The 20673-nt window shown below is 42.9% G+C and overlaps 1 protein-coding gene across 1 annotated transcript in view; it reads right to left on the minus strand.

The window, feature by feature from the left end:
• GABBR2 (gamma-aminobutyric acid type B receptor subunit 2) overlaps positions 1-18527 on the minus strand; it is a 454194-nt gene extending 435667 nt beyond the window's left edge. The window contains exons 1-2 of the mRNA XM_068194855.1: positions 18442-18527; positions 17328-17640 (exon numbers count right to left, since the gene is read on the minus strand). Coding sequence (XP_068050956.1) covers positions 17328-17640; positions 18442-18512 — 384 coding nt within the window. The 5' untranslated portion in view covers positions 18513-18527. The remainder of the gene's footprint in view (positions 1-17327; positions 17641-18441) is intronic.
• Positions 18528-20673: the final 2146 nt, after the last annotated feature.

A 20673-nucleotide genomic window follows, 5' to 3' on the forward strand; every position in this document is an offset into this window, starting at 1 on the left:
TTATTTCCCCTACTGGACTAAAAAGCTGCTCCATGGCTGGATTCAAATCTGCAGAAGGCAGCTTTTCTGCCTTCCCACATCCATTGTCCAACCTTTCAAGGATCTGAGCTCTCTACACAACCCAGGTTCAACCCTCCTTCAGTTGGAGGCAGGAAGCATGCCTTCCCAAGCTGCCACTACTTGGGGTGGCTGGCATAGAGAGATATATCAGTCCTGTTAACACTGTCCTTCTGGTATAAATAAATAAATACTGAAGACATAGATGTACCATGTGATGGATAAGCAGCCATAAGCAGCCATAACTACAAGCTCATTTTCATTTGCTTGCTTTTCATTCTTAGTGAATATTTAACCTTTTTTTTTTTTATGTGAAAGTGCTACATCATGAGTTTTCAAGGGAGTCCCACTTAAAAGGACTTGACAACACAGTAATTAGGAAATGCACATTTAATCATGGGAGACCTGAGAGACATCAGTCAAAAAGAGCACTCCATTCTCAGCTCAGTACCAAAGCTACCAGGTTATAAAGTACTCTGCCAAAGAAAGTTTCCCAAAGGCTCCTGATTGAAACAGCTTCAATTAATACAAAGAATTCAGACATCTCTTGCAAGAATGCTCCCCTTGCCTCTTGATTACCACTCATATTCTGGAGTAGTGACAGCTTAATTAGTTGAAATAAAGCAGTAGCAAAGCCAAAAACTGAACACCCTGCACAAAACATCCTACCTTTGGGCAGGACATTCTCTGCTCCCTCCTGGGCAGCAGAGAATGTTCAAAACTTCAGGGGCTTATGGCAGAACACAACTCTCCTCCCCTTGCTCGTGAATGAAGCAACACTGTTTTCAAGCCATGTGCATCACCATATATGGGGAGTCATGTTTTCTTTCCATTTTTTTATTTAATCAAAAGCAACTCAAGTACTTTTAGTTGTAACTTTTCTCTCCTCCTAGTGAACGATGCTCAAAAGTAGATTATCTGCCCCCCTCATGGCAGATCTTGCATCCAAAGAGTCAAGTACCCATATTTTCTACTTGAAAGGAAGCTAATCCAAAGGTTGTGTAAGGTCACATATGGCAAGTCTAGGCTAACAGCATTAAAAAAACAGAATCAGCTCTCTTGCATTCATACTGTCCCTGACAAACAATTAAATAGAAGGACCTCTGCAACGTGTCTGTAATCAGTACTTAAAACTCAAGAGTACTCAAGAGTACTCTCAGAATCAGGAAGAAAAACCAGAAATTTTAAAGATCCACATTCTATTAATCTCTTACAAGTCACCATGACATGTCTTCCTGCTCATGCAGAAGCAGGAAGAGAAAGGCAGTTATCTATGTATTTTGTCAGGAGTTATTTTAAAAATATAATTGTAGATTACTTCAATATTTTAATTCAAATTGAGAGGTCAGTGCTACAGAGCTGAAGTTCTGTAATTCAAATCCACTGAATATTTATGTGGGGAAAAATATTTTAGAGCTGCTCCTAGAACTGGAAACTATGTAAACACAATTAGCAAATAAATATCCACCTCCACAAAACTGCCTATAGCCCAACCAAAACACTGAATCTGAGCAAATAAAAGTAGGTTTTAATTGCTGTCCACTTCAACTCATATCCACACTTTCCATTTATTTAAGCTGAAATGTAACTGAAATGTTACCCTTTTTACATGAAAAACTAAGAAATACACTTTTATCAGGATTGCATATCTATAATTACATTTCCAATGTTGTCCATTATTAAACTTGGAGGCAATCTTCAAGTAATTTTATAGCATATGGGATCATATTTGTAATATATTAAGCACTTCAAAAATTATACATAAGTACTTATGAACCAAATACACTATTAAAATTACACTCTAATTTCTCCCTTGGCTAATTTTCTAGAGTTTCAAAAGAAGACATATAATACCTTCTTCCCATTATATAATGCAGCACAACTGTTATTGGTGTAATAATGTCAAATTTTAATAACTTCATCATAACAGTACATTCCATTTTTAAAAATTTATAGATAAGCAAACCTGTTGAGACACACTACTTTGCAACTTCAAAATATTAAGCAGTCTGTAAGTATGTATGAGTCTGAGGGCATCTACCCCACCACATGCCCCTGATGTGGGAAACAGAAATTCATATCAGTAACAAGCTCTTTAAGAATATGTTTATGGTCCCAGACCACCCTGATATGTGAGCTCCTCCTCTTAATTTTGTCACAATTCTTCTGGCCAGACTAAAAGACAGTCTTTAGAAACGGACTGCATTAATATTTGTACAGAAGATGAAGAGATATCTTAATTCCAGAAGAAGCTTCTCTCAAAACTGAAATGATTGCAAAAACAGATATCATCTCAATATATCCAGCTTCTCAGAACCCTCATCTCTCATATCAGTCTTTAATTTTTTCTTAAACTGGCAAGCAAAGCTCTACACCATCACCCTGCTCTGACAGCACAGCATGGGCTGCTCTCTTTCTCAAGCAGAAGCAGGAAGAGAAGGGCAGTGATCTATAAAGCTGTCACCGTTGAAAGCTGGAAGAGCAAGATGCAGAAGACAGTGCAGAAGAATAGAGTGACTCTGCAAGCCATGGATTTGGGAACCACTTCCTGGGTGCCTCAAACGCTCCTCAAGAGCCATAGGTGTTCGTCAACCCCCCTAATTCACACACTCTTTATTCCTGCTCATAGCACCAGTAGGGCATGATTGCACTACAAGATCCACATCACAGTCAAGTATCCACCCAAGAGCCCAAACATTGCTGGACAGCCACATTTGCTCTATTCCAGCAGAGCAGCATTTACCAGGAAGGGGTTCAGTCACAAGCACTCTGAAGTGTGCTCACAGAGGAGGTTCAAGCACAGCACAACTCTATACCTACATCCATTTACCTGCGTGTCATGGAATGATACCTGCAGCTCATAGCTCTTCAGCATCCATCTATGCTTGTATAAATGTTTCAAGGCTAAATGGACCGCAGGCAACACATCTGCTGTTAGGTTTTTCTGATCAATCAGGCAGCTGCTGGGTAAAAGCCCAAGAAGAGAGAGGCGAGTCCGATTCAGCTCCTCAGAGCACCTAATTATTAGTAACACAAACAGCATCAGAGTGTCTAGTTTCCAGCTCCAGAAAACCATCTTTTTTGGTGCTTTTCTTCTTTTTCTTCCTCTTCCCCAGCAGTCCACATCCTTGAAGAGAAGGCCTTAGATACCCTGGTTGCCTGACATTTTGCAGCTTTCCTTTGCTTCAGTCAGCTGTGTCCCTCTAAGAAAGCAGCTAATTGTCATTAAAGGATAAAGACCTCTCTACGACTGGCTTTTCCAATTTGGACAGTAATCCAGCTCACAGCAGTGCTGTGAATCAATACTTCACAAGAATAATCTCTAGGCAAATTGCTCTGCCAAGTCTAATTTTAAACATGTGTCATTTTAAACATTCTGTAGGAGAAATATTCAACCATAGGTGACAAATCAATACAAGAATTCATATGATTCCTTTGAAAATAGATATTCTAGGGGTTGAAAAAAGTGGTTGCATACTGAACTCATATTTGAGTTTCATACAGCAACTTGTATGCCATTGGGTCAGAAGATTGCTTCAGTTTGTTTTATCTTGCACAAATACATTTTCTATTGGCTTCATACATGTCAAACAGAGAATATGAAGTCCTGCATATCAATATTATTTTATATACTTCTAGTGCAAAAGCTGCATCAGCTCAAAGCTGTACATTCTCTTCCTGGTTCTACTTTTTGTCAGAAACCCCATGCTTTCCTTAAAATCAGTGGTAGTTGTGAGAAAATTCAGCATTCAGGCCTGCTCCTCCCATCTACAGGCACATAGCATTTGACAGGCATTTCACATATTGTTGTAGCTAGCTAAGTCATTTCAACACACTATTTGCAGTTTCCCAAGTAATATGCCAGGCTACGAAATGGAACGGATGCTGTACACGCAGAAATGCAGAGGAAATAGTAACACTGGAGAAAATCTTCCCTGCTGCTAATCAAAACTCACCAGGGTGAGAAGGGATTATACACAGGATCACCACTCCATAGAAGAACCTGCACCTCTGCTCCCCAGGACTCGCAGCCTACCTCACCCCACAGACAAGCAGCATCTTCCCTGCCCCTTCTGCAGCAGCAGTGCCACTGCTCTAGTGGAGGCAGCCACCTGGGTGACCCTTCTCCTCCATTCAAGCGGGCAGCTCTCCCCATCCACAGGAAGCCTCCCACATCTATTGGAATGCTGCCATAGGCAAGGGAAGGAAACACAAAGGTCAAGCCTAGGGGCATGGAGAAGAAGGAAATCTGGGAGATGCTTGCTTCTCCAAGTACAAAAAAGCTCTAATTTTCAGCAAGTCTCATTATGTATGCAACTGAAAAGCAAATTGCTTCACCACCTTGTGGAAATTCAAGGTTTCAAAAGAATTCCCTGTGCCAAGATGGGATGGAAACCGAAAACCTCAAAGGTTTTCATGACTCAATAATCTGAAAGGAAAACAAATGGAAGGGCTCATAAGCAGAAGGTTAATTTGGTATAAATCAAATTTGAAATTATATGTTCAGAGCTTGGCAATTTATTTTGTGAATGGCTGACATTAAAAAAAAAGAAAGCATTAGTTTGCTGCAGAAAGTAAGGGTAGCCTGTCTAATTTTAATTTAAAAAACACGGCATTACAGGTCAACAAATTATTCTGAAACTGGCATGTAACTAAGAAGTTTTTACAGAAAATCTCCACATAAATTCAAGTTATAAACATTCTAATTTATAATTACAATATATATGTCACATGATATGAGGGCATGGAAGTAAATAGATAAATAAAATTAAAACAAGCAAAATACCAATGTATAAATGCACAAAAAATGTCTACCTTGGGCCCAGCAAATAGCTCCAAGCAGGAGATACACTCAATTAATCACTAACTGTCCACAGTGACCCTTCTGCCAACACACCTGTACAACTGGGTGGACAAGAAAAGAGCCCAATGCATTCTTATATACAAACACAAGGTGAAATATAAATACCCTTGCTTAGGGTGGAGGAAAAGCCTTGCATAACCTTTGATTTTTTTTCATCACCATTGCCCATAGTAAGAACGCAGTAAGCCTGAGTGGAGCCCTTTTGTGTGGGGAAGGAGATACTGGCTTTCTTCCTGGCTATGGCCCGATCAAATGCAGTAAGATCAAAATTTATTATGGATATTTCCTAGACCAAGAAATTTAACACATTGTCTGGGTACAACACAAAGTAGGAAGCACACTCTCACAGCACAGTCTGCATAGCAACAATTTAACACAATGACTTAATAGGTATTTTCCATTCCTAAACCTTATGATTCTATAATGTGATCACTGAAAACATATTTTTAAAACAATTTTTTAACTTAAGATGAAACTCTTCCCTGAGCAGACGGCCAGCATAGGCCAAGATGTTGCTTGAATCCCATTTAATACCTTTCTTAGAGGCTTAAATGGGATTTTGTTGGTGAATAGACCTTGGACCAGCCTTCCTTACCAGCTTTATTTCAGCATTGACTACACTAATGAAGAGGAGAAGAAAGCAGGCATTCATGCTGCCAAACCTCAGATAAGGTGCTCTGAACTGCTCTTCTTCCTATCCCCAAATCTTCTCACCAGCTAAGTGAGGACATAGGCCTCCTTGAAGTCATAGCTTTGGCTCACAGGTAGGTAACAAAAAAATGTGGTTTGACTATCCAATACCCTCTTTAGCATTTAAAAAGGCACAAATCTGCCACCACACCTCACCTCATCCCTGTTGCTTAGCCAGTGCCTTTAAATTCATAACAGGGCAATGGCGAATCAGAGGCTATGAGATAATTCTCAGCACTATATGGATGGACACATATTTAAGGGAGCATCACCTTATTCTGTAGATCCATGACCAGCTTCAACTTAGACCAGTCTTTTTCTCTTCCGGTGATACTTCTTGTGTGCCCTCAGCATTGCTGCATTTAACCCATGCCTGGCAAAGGAGCAAACAAGATTTTGAACTACACAGCCTCCTGTCACTTTTGTCCTGGAAAGCTGCTTCCTGACAGAAACATTCAACTATCTAGCCACACAATTGTTTCTTATATTGTATTTTTATTGCTAACTAATCCTGTGAAACTTGTATCAAAACAAGCCTGTGTGTTTTCATTTCGTTTTTATGAATAAAATAGCTATATTTGCCATGCTCATGGTTGATCATACAGGTATAATCTTCATTTTCAGAATAGCATCTCCTGAGGCTTATTACCTACAAAAGCAGATAACTAAACCTCTGTTTCACATTTGAAGATAGAGTCTTTCAAGTCAGTGTGCCCAACACCCCCAAAATTTACTACTAAAATATAACAATGGAGAAATTTTAAGATGATAAATCAACTCACTGTATTTTACATCCACTTCTCAAATGTGAAGCATTTGAAATAGCACTGATTTTGAAACTTGATTTCAGTGTCAGAAAAAGAAGGCCATTTGACTTTAAACACTGCCTTCCACACTGTTTTGGGGAGTTTTACCAAAGGTCAATCACTGTTGTTCAGTACATTAAAGTAGCTTTTGCAAGATTTAGCTGAAAACCTTAGGACAGAGCTGGTGACCAGATGACTCACTGTTGGCATCTCCTTTGTGAGTTCCACACAAACTGAGTAATATTCAGACAGGGAAACTGTGGGAGGAAATTGTGCTCCCTCATAGAAGCACAATCCCTGAGAACTTAAAAATAGAAAAAACCCCAAACACCTGGCATAAATGTGTTTCCACAGCCAATACTTTACAGAGGCAAAAGGAGGAATCTTTTCAGTGTTGTCCTCCTTGCCACATTATCCTCAAATTTTATAGCATTTAAAATTCAGTTCTCAGTCCCCTGATAAGTATTTCTAAACTGTAAATCACTTAAACAGTTATTAGTTCATGTAAAAGCTTGATTATAGACTGTATTAACTGTGATAAAGACTGGCTATATATTTAAGCTATATGTCACCTCACACCTCCCACACACAGCTTCCTCCCCCTTGAGTAACACCCATTAACATTTATAGGATGTTCTAATCCCAGCCTCACATGTTAGTTTTTTTCAAAGCAGGTTATCATTCACCCCTTCTTGTCCCACGTGTCTCTGCTCTTGATGCTTAATTGCTCAGTGCAATTAGAATACAGACCACTCACATATCTTAAGAAACCTTGGTAATGTATTGGAAACCAATACAATTCTTGTGGAAGGCAACTCCTGTTCTGACACTGAGACCAAGCCTCTACCTACTGCCAAAAGCAGCTTCACTATCAAGATACTACTATCTGCTGTAACATGTCCCAGCTTTTTGAGTAACTGCTATCCAGATACAATTATTTACCTCCCATAGCACCATCCAAATGCACAGGCTATCTATGTCACAGAATTCAGAGAATGACTAGGCTGGAAGAGACCTTCAAGATCATCTTGAAATGAAAATGAAAATGAAATTTTCATTTAAAATGAAAACTTTGTTTTGCCTGAAACCCTAGTGTCTCACTCCCTGTGTGTAGGCTGAAAATCTCTCTACCTCCTTTCCCTCTTTCCCAGCAGTGCAACACAAAGATCAAATTAATTTCCTCCATTCTGAACAGAAAGCTTGAAGAAAAGAGATAAAATTACTAGTATATACACACAACAGTGATATTATTCCTGAAGTGATAGATGAAATTCTAGTGGCAGCACCTTGAGAATGAAAATTACAAACTGCAAAAGATTGAGAAGAAAGAAGACACAAGAATGCATAAAATGTTGAGGAAAAAAAAAAACAAAAATCAGCACTTCTATCTAGTTTAATGTTTAGAGGTGGCTTAATCTGTAACTTGTCCTATACTGGATGAAAAAATTATTTCTAATAATACCAAATTTTTCAGCGATTAAGGAAAACACACTTTCTACCCTTCAGTAAACTATCCCCTTTTAATGAAATAACCTTTGTTAGACCTGGTAAAAAAAAGATGTTTGCTACTGTACCTACAGTAAGGGCTTCTGCTGACATTGAGATAACACCTCCTGATACCCACCAGTGACATAATCGTACCAGCCATACAGACCTGCCTTGAGTAACAAGGCCCTAGGGACATAGTGCTCCCACCATGTCACTCCTTTTGTTTACTTCATACAAGCTGTTATTTTTGCCTAGGTCAAATACACCACTTTCAAATATGCGTTAATTATAAAAATGACTATTTTTAATTGTTTTTTAAAAATACTGTACCTTGCATATTTCTTAACTACAACATCCTTGAGATGCAATAATTTAATTTAAAAAGATATTTAATACTGCCATTGATCCTGAAAGGATTTCTATCCCAAAGGCTGAATGAAATCAGCATTTTATTCCACCAGGCAATTTGAAACTGTAAAGCAAGTAACGATGAGTGCCTTTGTTCTTAATTAAAAGTGGCAATTCTAGGTCTCCTCCTCATAGAAGAGCTGCATTTTCATAGGTGGGCTGGCTTTCTAAAGTGCTGAGCATTCAGCAATTCCCACTGTTGTTGACAGAAAATGCAAATCACTCTGTGCTTTTTGGAAAGCAAATCTTTAGTTCAGGGACCTAACTAGAAACTCTTAAAAAAAAAAAAAAAAAGTGATGTGGAGCTGATACTATTAGCATGCTTCACAGCAAAAAAAATGAGGAGCAGAGGGGAGCTTGGATAAGTTTAAATATGCAAAACTTTATGTATCACTTTATATACAGGCAGGTATTGGAACTTAATTTATTTTGCTACATCACACAAAATCTTGCTGTCACTACCACATCCCTCCAGATTAGATTCTCACCAACAACATGGAATTTTGTCCTGCTTATAATTTTTAGAAAAAGTGGAAGGAAAAAAAAAAAAAAAGGAAGTTGGCTTTCTCTCTTGATCAACCTCCTGTAAATTATTAATACTTCGGGCTTGCCAAATTCACAGGAGAAAATAGAAAGCAAAACCCAAGGTGCTTCTACAGAACTTTAAACTTATATGGAAGACCCCACAGAAACACAGAGCTTAACTTTTAGACCACATATGTATACTAAAATATACCTACACGGTGCTGGTAAGATAAACGTGAGTGTACACCTGAATGGCAATGCTTGAAAAATGTCATGTGCTGTATTTTATACCACACTTAGTGTTAGTCTGTCAAAAATTGTCCCTTCATATAAAGATAATAAAGAAAGAGAATAATTCTTTACTAGAAAAACACTTAATTCCCTGTGAAAACAGGAGCAGTAAACAGTGGAAAGGAAGTTAATTAGCATCCCAAAAGGGGCCTCTTACTACTTCTCCCTGGAGGTTTTGGATGTAAAATGGTTACTTAGACACCTATTGTGTGTATGAATCTTCACATAATTCTGTAGTTCAACGAAGCTGCAGCAGAAGCTGAGGCCTACCCTAGGTAAATGGTAAATTAGAATACATAACTACTTTAAGGACATAAAAGATTCAAAAAATAGATTCTTTTAGAGATATGTGGTGGTGATTATTTGATAAATAAAATAAAAGAGATTATGGAAACAGACAGACACAATGAGTTCCTCTGATGGGGAATGTGGCAAAAAGGGTCTTACAAAAATCATTTTGATTTTCTTCTTTCTAGAGAAGAAGAAAATCAGTTCAGCCAAGAATTCAAATAGGTTCTACAGAGCCATCTACTCAGTGACAGAGCACATAAGCCTGGCAGACCCAGCTTGCAAAAAAGCAAGAATACAAGGTTTTCACATAAAGTCTGTGACAATCTGACAAAGTGAAGAAGTTTTCTGATTCCATCAGGATCCAATCCACCAGAGTTTTTCATACAAGGGAAGGATCCCCTAGACAGCCATAAAAGTCAGAAAGCCTTGATCCCCCTCCTTTGCTGGTGATGTCCCGAGTCTGTAGCTGGTAAGGTATTGGAGGGAGGGAGGTGTATGTAGAAAAAAAAATGGAGCTGCTCCTCACACAGCTTCAGTGGCTACAAGGCCAGCAGAGTTTAAGCTGGAAATAACAAGCAAATGACAGAGAAAAGTTGTCCAGGAACAATGATTTTGGGGGAACCTTAAGAGAAAAAGGTTTTCTGACGTACATATTCTAGTTTGCAGCAGAGTGGGCAGAAATCCCCAGCTGAAATACATGGTCTGTGTTGTAAAATGTGGATAATCCTAATGGTCCTCTGATCTTAGAACTCATTAATTATTTAAGGAAAGTACCATGGCCATAGTAGGAAACCTAAGTTTTCTAATCCTATCACTCAAAGTCGTGATGTTCACTTTAAAGCAATTAGTCCTTTATCTGGGCCTTCATCTCTCAGAAGCTTCAGTAACAACAATTTGGACATCCCAGCTGAATTAGCCCCCATATTTTTAATTCTTTGTGAGTATAGTTTTCAGGCAGAAGGTGGATATTTGTCTTTAATTTGTTAGCTTTACTCTTCACATTTGAGAAAACTTGTTTGAAAAATACTATGGATAAAAGTGTCAGAAATAAGGGCAGATGACAATGAAAAATTAATGGCACAGAAATTGAGCATCAATCACTGACTTAGCAATGAGATTACATGGCTATTCCATCACAAGGGGAAAAAATGAAATTAAAAAAAGTGTTTGCCAGTCAATATGTCCCATTTCCACTCAGCAGGCAGTATCAAGCAGTCTCCAAATCCAGCAGATCTTACCACAGCAAAAGCCTTTGCAAGTAGAGAAATCCCTGCTTAGCAAAGAAGGCATCCCCTGAGTGTCAGTATCATGGCAAGGGGAGACAAAGGGTGAATATATTCCACCTGGTTTTAGGGGCATTGCCTTCTTTAAGTCACAGCAATGATGTAGCTGAATGAGCTCGCTTCAGGAGTCAGGCTACTGGGCCATTAACTCTGGAGCCCAAGAATCATAAAAGTACTGAAAAACTCATTCCTACCTCAGTTAGACCCACGAATCAGAGTTCATCTGGCTGCTGAAAAGTTTGAGGCTCTGTCACTGATTTAGTTCCAAGATTCCTAGTACTAAAATAAATTTGAAAAAATGTGATGTATGTGCACTGCACCATCTCAGTTTGGAATCCCACAGTCTGATATAGGTTTCCTGGGATATATGGGGCTGCTGCATATTAACAGATATCTCAACAAGACTGAGTCATAGCTGTGCTCACTGATCTCAGTACACATCTCTGCTAACCCCAGCTGCCCCAAAAATTATCCAAGTCAAAAGGAATAATGAGGAGTTTTCCTCTGTTAACTTTCACCACTTGATTCCTTGAGCCAGACCTCTGTATGTAATGGTTCAACCCTTCTAAGGAAAAGTATCTCTTCTCCTATCACAACAATGGTATCCACTTTTGTTTGGTTCCCAGATTCTACAGTTTGCTCAAAGGCATTATTCTTCTGCCTTATGCCATGAAAATGTCCATAAAGCAATGAAATTGAAACAGGAACAGAGCTTGATATGCACATGTATCATCATATTCCGATTATTAATGCAAGGTGGTGTTTTGCAGCCTTGACATGCAATGCTACTCATAATGTCATTCTAGTTACATGTATTTAATTAAAACAATATAAATAGCATATCAACAACTTTCTTTGTGAATGCTATCATTAAATCTCTCTCATCTAGCGCCTTCCTTTCTGTTTTCCTCTTGCAAATATTTTTTTCACAGTTACCATCAGGTAACACCCCATCTTTTCCACAAACTTGAGTAATTTAATCTGGCTGATAACCATGTAAGAGAACAGGGCCTTTCTACTCTTTTTTCAAATACAAATAGATACTATTTCCTAGATTTATTCAAAAAATAGTTTTTCCATGCTGATGGAGCATGTTTGACATTTAATCTAAAGATTCCATAAGAGTGTGTTTTGCAGTATGCATAGGATAAGTTATACAAGAAATTGCAAGACATATGCCAGAAACTGGCTTTAATCTCTTTGCAGAGATATTTAGAGGATATACATTCTGCAGGTCTGGGATCCGCACCCAGAGGAGTGGGTGCAGTGAATACATGATTTCTCTCCTCTCCCCACCCACATCTCAACATCAGCGGAGAAGCCAGCATAGAATTAACATAAACACCTAACTTTTAGATTCTTCCCTCCAAGTTTACAAAACTCTAAAGCAAAAGGAGGTTATGTCGTAAACGGAGTCATGTTACTCGGAAGTCAAAGGGGACACTGGCTATTTAAAGAAGTATGTCCCTTCCAAGCAGAGTGTCGCCAGCAGAGCAGACAGTGACTGTCACCATACACGCAGCGTAGCGCATTTTAATGCCTCGCTCTCTGCAAATATCAGACAGCACAAGTACTCAGTAATATTTAAAGGTAAGAAATTACCCAACTACCTCAACATATGCCAGGCACACGCTCACCTGACGATACAAGAACAAATGTCTACCAGCACTGTCTGTACCCTCTTTCAGACCCTGACATCTCCTGAGCATTCAGCTGTTACCCTCATATGACTACAACACAGCCTTACCTGTGAGCACTCCAGAAATCAAAATAAGGCTCCAGACAATTTAGTGCTCAGAGCATTCACAAGCATGACAGGGCTCACCCCAGAGACCCCACTTGACTTTGGTACATCATCCTTCCTCTTGCAAATCCAGGGAGGGACTTGGATCGATGCCTCCTAAGACAGAGGACCTAACCAACACATCACATGCACTTCATTAGGGGATAGCGGTGCCCCTGATCAGCCCTGTTATGGTAATGGCGGAGTTTTTCAGACAGCAACCAGTAGCTGTTTGTCCCTCTCTGAGAACCACCTTGTGGAGCTCCAGTGGACAGACACCTTATTCTGTACCACTGACACAAACCTGCTCTCCTGTTTCCAGAACGTGTTCCCCATACTCAGCAAAAGTGAACAGTTCTCTTACTTCCACTTGCAGGAACAAGACATGAGTGAGTTTTGTTGACACCACTTATGACAGGACTTTCTGGAAGGAGCATCTTTATTTGGGGACTCAGGGTACTTTAAAACTTAGAACAGCTGGTAAGAATGACTCAGATGGGTGCAGGGCCTTTCTTAAGCTTTGAGAGTTTTATTGAAAACATGCACTTTTTTAGTAAAAAAGAAGAAGTAAACAAAGTCTACACATACAACACCTAGACTGTAATTTCTTGTCAGATAAATTAGGAAAGGCACTTTCTACTTAGTTACAGAATAGAAAAAGGCAAATATGTATCAAATATCAATAAACTCACATTTTCCTTCAGATTTTGTGGAGTCCTGTGCTTTTTCCAGAGCTCATCCTTCTATGCCAACCCGCTATTTAAAGGTATTAGAATGTTTTATTTCACAAAAATGAGATTATATCATGCTTACTACAAGGTGTTTGTCGTACTTAGAGAAAATTAAATAATCTCATCCCCCCAGTACAAATATTCTTTCATCTTTGTGATAATATACCCACTTACTTCAGGAAGATTTTTTTTAGCTTGTCAAGACTCACTTTGATTCTCAGAAACAAGTGCTTTCTTGACTATACATGTTTAGATTCAAAACAAACTCATACTGTCTGTGCACCACTTGCAGCACTGCTCCTACAAGAAATCAGAAAATCCAGTGCATATCTGAGGGAAGATGTCCAGATGTAGAAGGACAAATATCTAACTTCCATCAACTTCCCTTGCTTTCTTCCACCATGCCTCTTCCTCCAGTTACTATATGGTCAGTTTTTGCCTGATGCAAATCAAATACTTTTGAAATTTGTAATAGGGTCCACTAGAATGATTAATTCCTTTATTTTAGGGTTTGCTTTTTTCCTCCAACAGATGTGTGTCAGGGTGCTTAAGCTGAAATAATATTTCCTAATTTATGTGTATATTGAGTTGTATTTAGTGTTTATAGAGGTTTTCCTTCATTATTTTGTGAAATATTTCTTTTCTTTTTCAACCAACTAAAGCTACAATCACAGGGATGGGAAAAAAAAAAAGAACTATTGTATCATGATTGTTGATCTGAAGCCATAAACTATCAAGCACCCTTAACTTCTAGGACTTGGTCCAAGGGTCGCTGGAATCAGTGCATTTACTGCCATTAATTTCAATGGGGTTTGGATGAAACTCTTTAGAGATCACTTTATACATTTCTGAGTTTCTAAAATAACACAATTATGAAATTTTGCCCAAGTCTCATCTAGAGAGATACTCCCACTCTCATCAAAATGAACAGCACAAAGTAAAGTCACTTAGACCAGAATTCTGCAAATGCCTACATTTGAGCATTGTTTTATTGGCTGAGTCTGCATAGGAATGCCCACATAGATAAAGACATGCCCATGAAATAGCAAAATAGACTGGATAAGGATCACACTCCGAGCACACTTAAAGATCAAAAAATACCCAGAACAGAAGCCTATGCATTTTTGTATGTGAGGTAACCTGTGGTCATATTTCATAACAAAGATGTAATTCACACAATCTCGACTGAGTCATAAACTAAACATTGTACTTAAGTGCTTAATTCAATTTAAATGCTTTGAAAAACACTAGAGCTGCTGCTTATGTCCTCAAAGGTTAACGAGTTCAAGTGCTGACAAACAACAGTTGACCTTAGAAGGCACACTGCAGTTCTTCAGATGGTTGGTCAGAAAGTAAAGGCATTATGATGCTTCCTTATACAAACCAGAACTATCAAGCCAGAGAGAATATTCAGTTCAATCCTAACAGAATGAACCTGAATGCATAATTTAAAAAAACAAACAAACAAACAAACAAAAAAAAACCAATCTAGTCTGTATATTTTCATTATTGTTTTTCACAAGCACTTAGTTAAAATATTATGGAAAATTACAATACAAGGATCAGACTGCAATGAGGGATTTTGGAGAGACACAAGGAAGAATACATGAGTTTATAAGTCACTGCCATATATTTCCTAAGCATTATAACTATACTACAATTATTTCTCAAGCTATTAAAAAAATTCCATGTGTTCAAGGCTCTATATTCTCTCTTTCATGAGCCAATAATGTCACAAGCACCACCTGTGAAGCCCTGAGAGGGAGAACTACTCCCTGGTCTCTGATTATGCAATGATAAGGATCCAGGCCCTTCAGGCATATCTATTTATTGGCAGCCTCAGAAAATAGGCTGAGAATCAAGTGGGCATGATGAGCCAGCTACCTTCCTGCTTATCATAAATGCACCAAAGGAAAAGGGTAATGTCTGAACCGAGTGAAAAAGTTTGTGCTGCCATTAGGTATTTAATGGCTATTCCAGGCACTTGTCCATTCTGTCACTCTGTTTGGGTGCAGTCAATCTAACACTCTTTATGGACACTACTTATTTACTTGCCACTATTAAGCACGTAATAATGACCCAACTGTACTCCAAACATACATGTTTGCCTGACTTAGCATTCCATAATCATGCATTTATTAATTTCTTAAAAGCTTTCAAAGCAACACAGCAAGCTGGCAATATGACCCTGATTTCTTATGTCCCTGGAGTACTAAACAGTAAAAACATAATTTAAAAGAAACTGATACTCATTCCAGAACAAACAGGGTAATTTTTTTCCTGAATATTTTTATAACTACCTAGTTCAGAACCCAAAATCGCTGTGAAGAACATCACAATATTTTGACTGCAATAAAGTGCAGCACCTTCTTGATTAAGATATTACTATGTGAAGAAGGGACATCCTGACTAGGTTTCTCTAATTCCTATGCCTATTTTGTAATAATTCTATCCAAGGAAAAAACTAATATAGAATAATGTAATGAAAACAGGATTAGGAGACCTGTGATTTTTTCCTGACATGCATCTCAATTTATGAGACAGGTAATACCATTCAGAAAATCCCCCATAATTCTTTTCATTACAATTGCAGAGTTCCCTGAGATTCATTTTTTAAGGAAATAAGCAGCTACTCTATGTTGATCTTGCCTGTATTCCCTGCCAGTGTCTAGTCTTGTTCACACAACACAACAGGATGGCAGCCTGCTCCTTCCCAAGTGACATCTTCAGCAGTATTGCCCTCCATGCATTTCTGCTCAGAGGTTTTTTATTTTGTTTTTGTTTTTTTTTTTTTTTTTAAACCCACTATGACAAATTTATGTCAATAAAAAGCAGAGGCCTTTGTTAGTCATTTCAGGGACAGAAACACTGTCACGAAACAGTACAGCCTGTCGTTGCTGCTCTCAGCTTGTTCCCCCCGGACCCTGAGAACCTAAAGGGAGCAGACAGGGGCTTCCTTAAATTACAGCCGGCAAGATTTTCAGCAGTCACTTGCTTTACCGGGGGTTGTCTTGGAAGCGAACCCCGATCGCCCGCATTACACAAGAAGCGACTGCCATCTTCAGGGGAGCCCCGGTACCGGACCCGCGCGTACCCTCCGCAAACACCCAGGCACTGAAGTTGTGACAAAAACCAAAGGCAGCTGGGGGCGGGTGGTAGTGGCAACCAGCTCGACAAAGCCCTCGCCTCGCACCCTGCCTCTGTCTCCCAGGTAAAGGGAGTGTGTTTCCTCGCTCAGCAGGGCTCCCCGTTCTCCCAGCCCTGACGGCCGGTCGCTGGCAGCGCTCCGGAACGGGGGCAGGCATCCCGCCGCGCTGGCAGCGCTCCGCGGGGACCGGCACTGCAAATTTAGTTCTTCCCGAGAAGCGACCGCCTCCGCGCCCCGCTGCCGCCGCCCGCCCGCCATGCACCCCCGGACGAGCGCTCAGCCGCTCCCGCGGGAGGGCAGGGACAGGGGGAATCTCAGCGAACCCCTGCGACAGCCTTGCCCCCTTCTCCTCAAGCTACGGCTGTGATCGCTGCCCTCCGCGTCCCGTCGCCGCATGGGATAAGCCGGGCTGGCAGCGTGAGCCCGTTGGCGGAGCGGGGGAGCGGAGCGCCCGGTGTGCATCTGTTGCTGAGCGGGTGGCGGCTGGCAGAGGGATGCGGCCGCGGCTTCGCTGGGCGAGGCAGCTTTCCTCCCACCGGTGTACGTGCGTGCCAAGGGCAGCGGATCCCAGCCACCGCCACCGCCAAGAACCTCCATCGTCCGGGCACCCGTCCGGGCCCACCCCCGCGCTGCAGGCGACTCCCGGACAGGGGCGCTCCTGGGGCGGCGGGGCGAGCCCCAGCTGCCGGGACAGCCGCTCCTGATAATACCGGGCGGACAGGATACGACCCGCCGGCTACACGTCCTCCCCCTCCGCCGCCGGTCCCTGCACATCTGCCGGCAGCCTGCGGGGCCGGGCGGGCAAGGCGGCTCGGAGGCGACGCGCACGGCCCCCGCCGGTAGCCGCAGCCCCGGCCCGGGCGTCCGCGCTGCCCTTGCGCCCCTGCACCCGCAGCGCCCCGGGACTGGGCGGCGGCGCCTCCCCCTGCGCCCGGCGGCACGGGGCCCGCGGCGGTCCCTACCTCCGTGTCGTAGACCCGCAGGTCCAGGGAATAGGGGTTGAGCAGGGACTCGTTGCGGATCTGATCCATGGCCAGATACACGGCGGGTAGCACTCCCTGGGTGATCCTGCTCTCCTCCTCGGACTGGTTGACCGGCATCAAGCCCATGATGGAGATCGGCGTGGTGGCGTTGGGGGGCAGCCCGGCCGCCCCCCGGGAGCTGCCCCGCGACCAGCACCAGCCCGGCGGCGCCCAGCCCAGGCACAGGAGCAGCAGTAGCATGGCAGGGTTGGAGGTGGCAGCGGCCGGTCTCCGCGGAGAGGGATGCATGCTGCTGGATGGGGAGGAGGAGGAGGACTGAGGGTGGGGGAACGGGCTGAGCGGCGGAAGAGAGCCGAGCCCCTCTCAGTCTGGGCGCATCCCCCGGCGGCAGAAGCCAAGGCGGGGGGAAAGATCTGCCTCTCTCCTCTTCCTCGGGAGCCTCGGGGTCTCCTCTCTCTTCCCCCCCTCCCCTCCCCTGGCAATAATCCTTCTGGCAATGGCGCCTACTCCTTCCCAGGTCTGCCAGCTGCAACCACCAGGAGCAATAAATAAATAAATAACCACCACCACGTACACAAAAACACTCTCCCCACCACCCTCCTCCGCTCTCCCCGGCGGCACAGCAAGGGAGCGGGACCTGCCTCTGCCTCCCCGGCAGCTCTCCCCCCTCTCCGCTCAGGGAGGGACAGCACCTCTCAGGCGCGGGGGGGGGAGCCGAGCAGCCCTCATTGAACACTTCCTTCCTTCCCCCTCCTCCTCCTCCTCCTTCAAAAGGGTGAAAAGGGAAAAAAAGGGATGCTCTGGCAGAAAACGCCGAAGAGGAAAAAGCCCACCCCCCCCCCCCCTCTAGAGCCGGGGAGGCGGAGAAGGGGAGCGGAGCCGAGCCGGGCGGAGGTGCTAATGCCGCATTCCCCGGGAGCCGGGGCAGCCCCCGCCGCGGGCGCGAGGTGCCACCTGCGCCCTTCCTCCGGGTCGGGCAAAGCCGCCGGGCAGGATGCGCGGCCGGGGGCAGAGCAAAGTGTGCGGCGGCGGCGGGGGCCGGACCGAGCTCCCTCTTCACGGCATCAGCGTTCGCTGCCTGTGGGTCGGGCACCTTCCCCAGGTGGAGCTGCCAAGGCGGGCGCGGGTGGGCGCGGGGAGGTGCGAGCTGTGGCCGCTGCCCATCCGCGGGCACGGGAGGCCGGCGGCAGCCGCGGCCCGCGCGCTGTCCCCACGCGCGACCCGCCTGGCACACGCACGGACCCCGCTGGCAGCGCTGCCCGGCGCGGGCGGGCTCCGCGCACTCTCCCCGCCCTCCCCCGCGCACACGCGGCACGCAAACACGCTCCCACTCGGGCTCGGCACCCCGCACACGCACACGCGCAGCCAGCCCGGGCCACGGCAGCTCTGCGGCACGCAGGAGCGGGGCGTTTCGCTACAGCAGAAGTCGTGGGGTTTGTGGTTTTTTTTTTTTTTTTTTTTGGTTTGGTTTGGTTTGGTTTTTTTAACCGGCTTCTTTTTCCCGCAGAATTGGCGGGTTTTTTTGAGAACCTGACACCGCTCGGGTTACAAAAAAAAAAAAAAAAAAAAAAAAAACAAAACAAAACAAAAAAAAAAACAAACAAAAACAAACAAACAAACAAAGAAGAAAAAATTAAGACTGCGGCAGGACTCTGAGCTTCCCCGAGGGCTGTCGCAACCCTGTGAATAGCCTGTGGGAAGCGAGCCCTTTCCATTCCTGTTGTCCCAAGTAATTGTCTCCACATCTCAGTGGCTGTGGGGCATATCCTATAGACAGCCCATGGCTTTTTGCATTGTTCCCAAGCTATCCCCCCATCCCAGGGAACACGTTCACACTGCCCACCCACATCCAGAGTCCCAGAGCAGCAGTTCACTGATCTGTTTCATCTCAGGTAGATCCCATACAGGAAGTGGTACAGGCAAGATGCAAAACTTTTCTTAACCCTGCCTTAAGCACCTCACTTTTTATACATATTCATAAATTTCCTGAGGTCATGCCAAGCAAACCTTTGAAGATCAACCTAATACATTTAGTGCATATTACACTGCAATGGCAGAATATCTGCAATAAATTTGAAAGAATTTTCATGGATTAATACATTCTAAGATTGTAAGATCTGACCTTGGGCTAAAAGCCCTCAACCAGTAATTTCATAACATTTGTTGCCTTACAGCCTTTCACTCAGAATGATGTCCAGCAGTGTTGACTAAGACATCAGTAATGAAGAGTCCACCACTTCTCTTGATAAATCATTTCAATTATTAATTAGTTTGCTAAAATGTGCATTTCATATTCCATATCAATTTGTCTTATTCCAACTTCCAACCACCAGTTCTCATCATACCTTTGCTGGCTTAAGGGGACATAGTGTCAGTGATCTTCTCCCACACACAGGGGCTAAGATTAATCACATCTTGCTTTTGTAAAATAATAAGGCCAGCTTTCCCTCCCCTCAAGAATCATTCCTGGAGGCACTTCCAGTACACCTCTTCTTTTTCCACATGATGTTGAACTGGCCCTTCTGACCTTGTGACCTGCCTGCACTGGGCCAGAAGCTGCAACCTCAGCATCTCCCTCAATACCAGCCAGTTCCATAGGCTGGGCAGGTTGGCAAATTGAGAAACCTAATCCCTACAAGCAGACCAGACAGTGTGTTGTTCTTGTGGGGATGTCTCTTTATGAAATCATCTACACCATGGTTTTGATGCCTCAGATTTTAGCTTTTATATTTTTCAGATTCTGTACTGCTTTAGTGTGCAGTTCTGAGCTTCATATTAGGGGATAGTAAGCTCTCCTCACAGAGTAGGTAGAAAAAACAATTCCTTTTCTAGCTGGTGACCAAGGACAAATGATCCAAATTTCAGGCTCAAAAGCATAAACAACTGTGGACTGAAAACAAGAAGGGTGTGACTTCATAATCTAAAGCTATAATTGGACAATTAAGTCCAATAAGATAATGGACAAGAACTTATAAAAGTGAGAGACCTCATCCATTGTGTGATCATTTTGGTTCATCTGGGGTGTAGCCCTGGCTGGGCTCTTGTACTGCCCAAGGTGTATCCATTGAGGCCTTCTAATAAATACCTACTTTATTCCTTAACTCTCTCTCGTCTCTGTTCTAGGTCAACCTTCAAAGACATCAGTTTCTGGTGACCCAGGTGGGACAGAAGGTATCTGGAAAACTCCCTGGACCAGAGCCAGAGGAACATCCAGCTCTTGCCCCCTCCCCCTCCACTCCTGCCAGCACTGCCTAAAAGCATCACCTACCTCCTTACTCCTGTGCACTTGGTCTTGCACTAGAATAAATCAAACCATGACCTTTAT

The sequence above is a fragment of the Anomalospiza imberbis genome, chromosome 1 (genome assembly GCF_031753505.1).
Source record: "Anomalospiza imberbis isolate Cuckoo-Finch-1a 21T00152 chromosome 1, ASM3175350v1, whole genome shotgun sequence".
In the NCBI taxonomy this organism is placed as follows: domain Eukaryota; kingdom Metazoa; phylum Chordata; class Aves; order Passeriformes; family Viduidae; genus Anomalospiza; species Anomalospiza imberbis.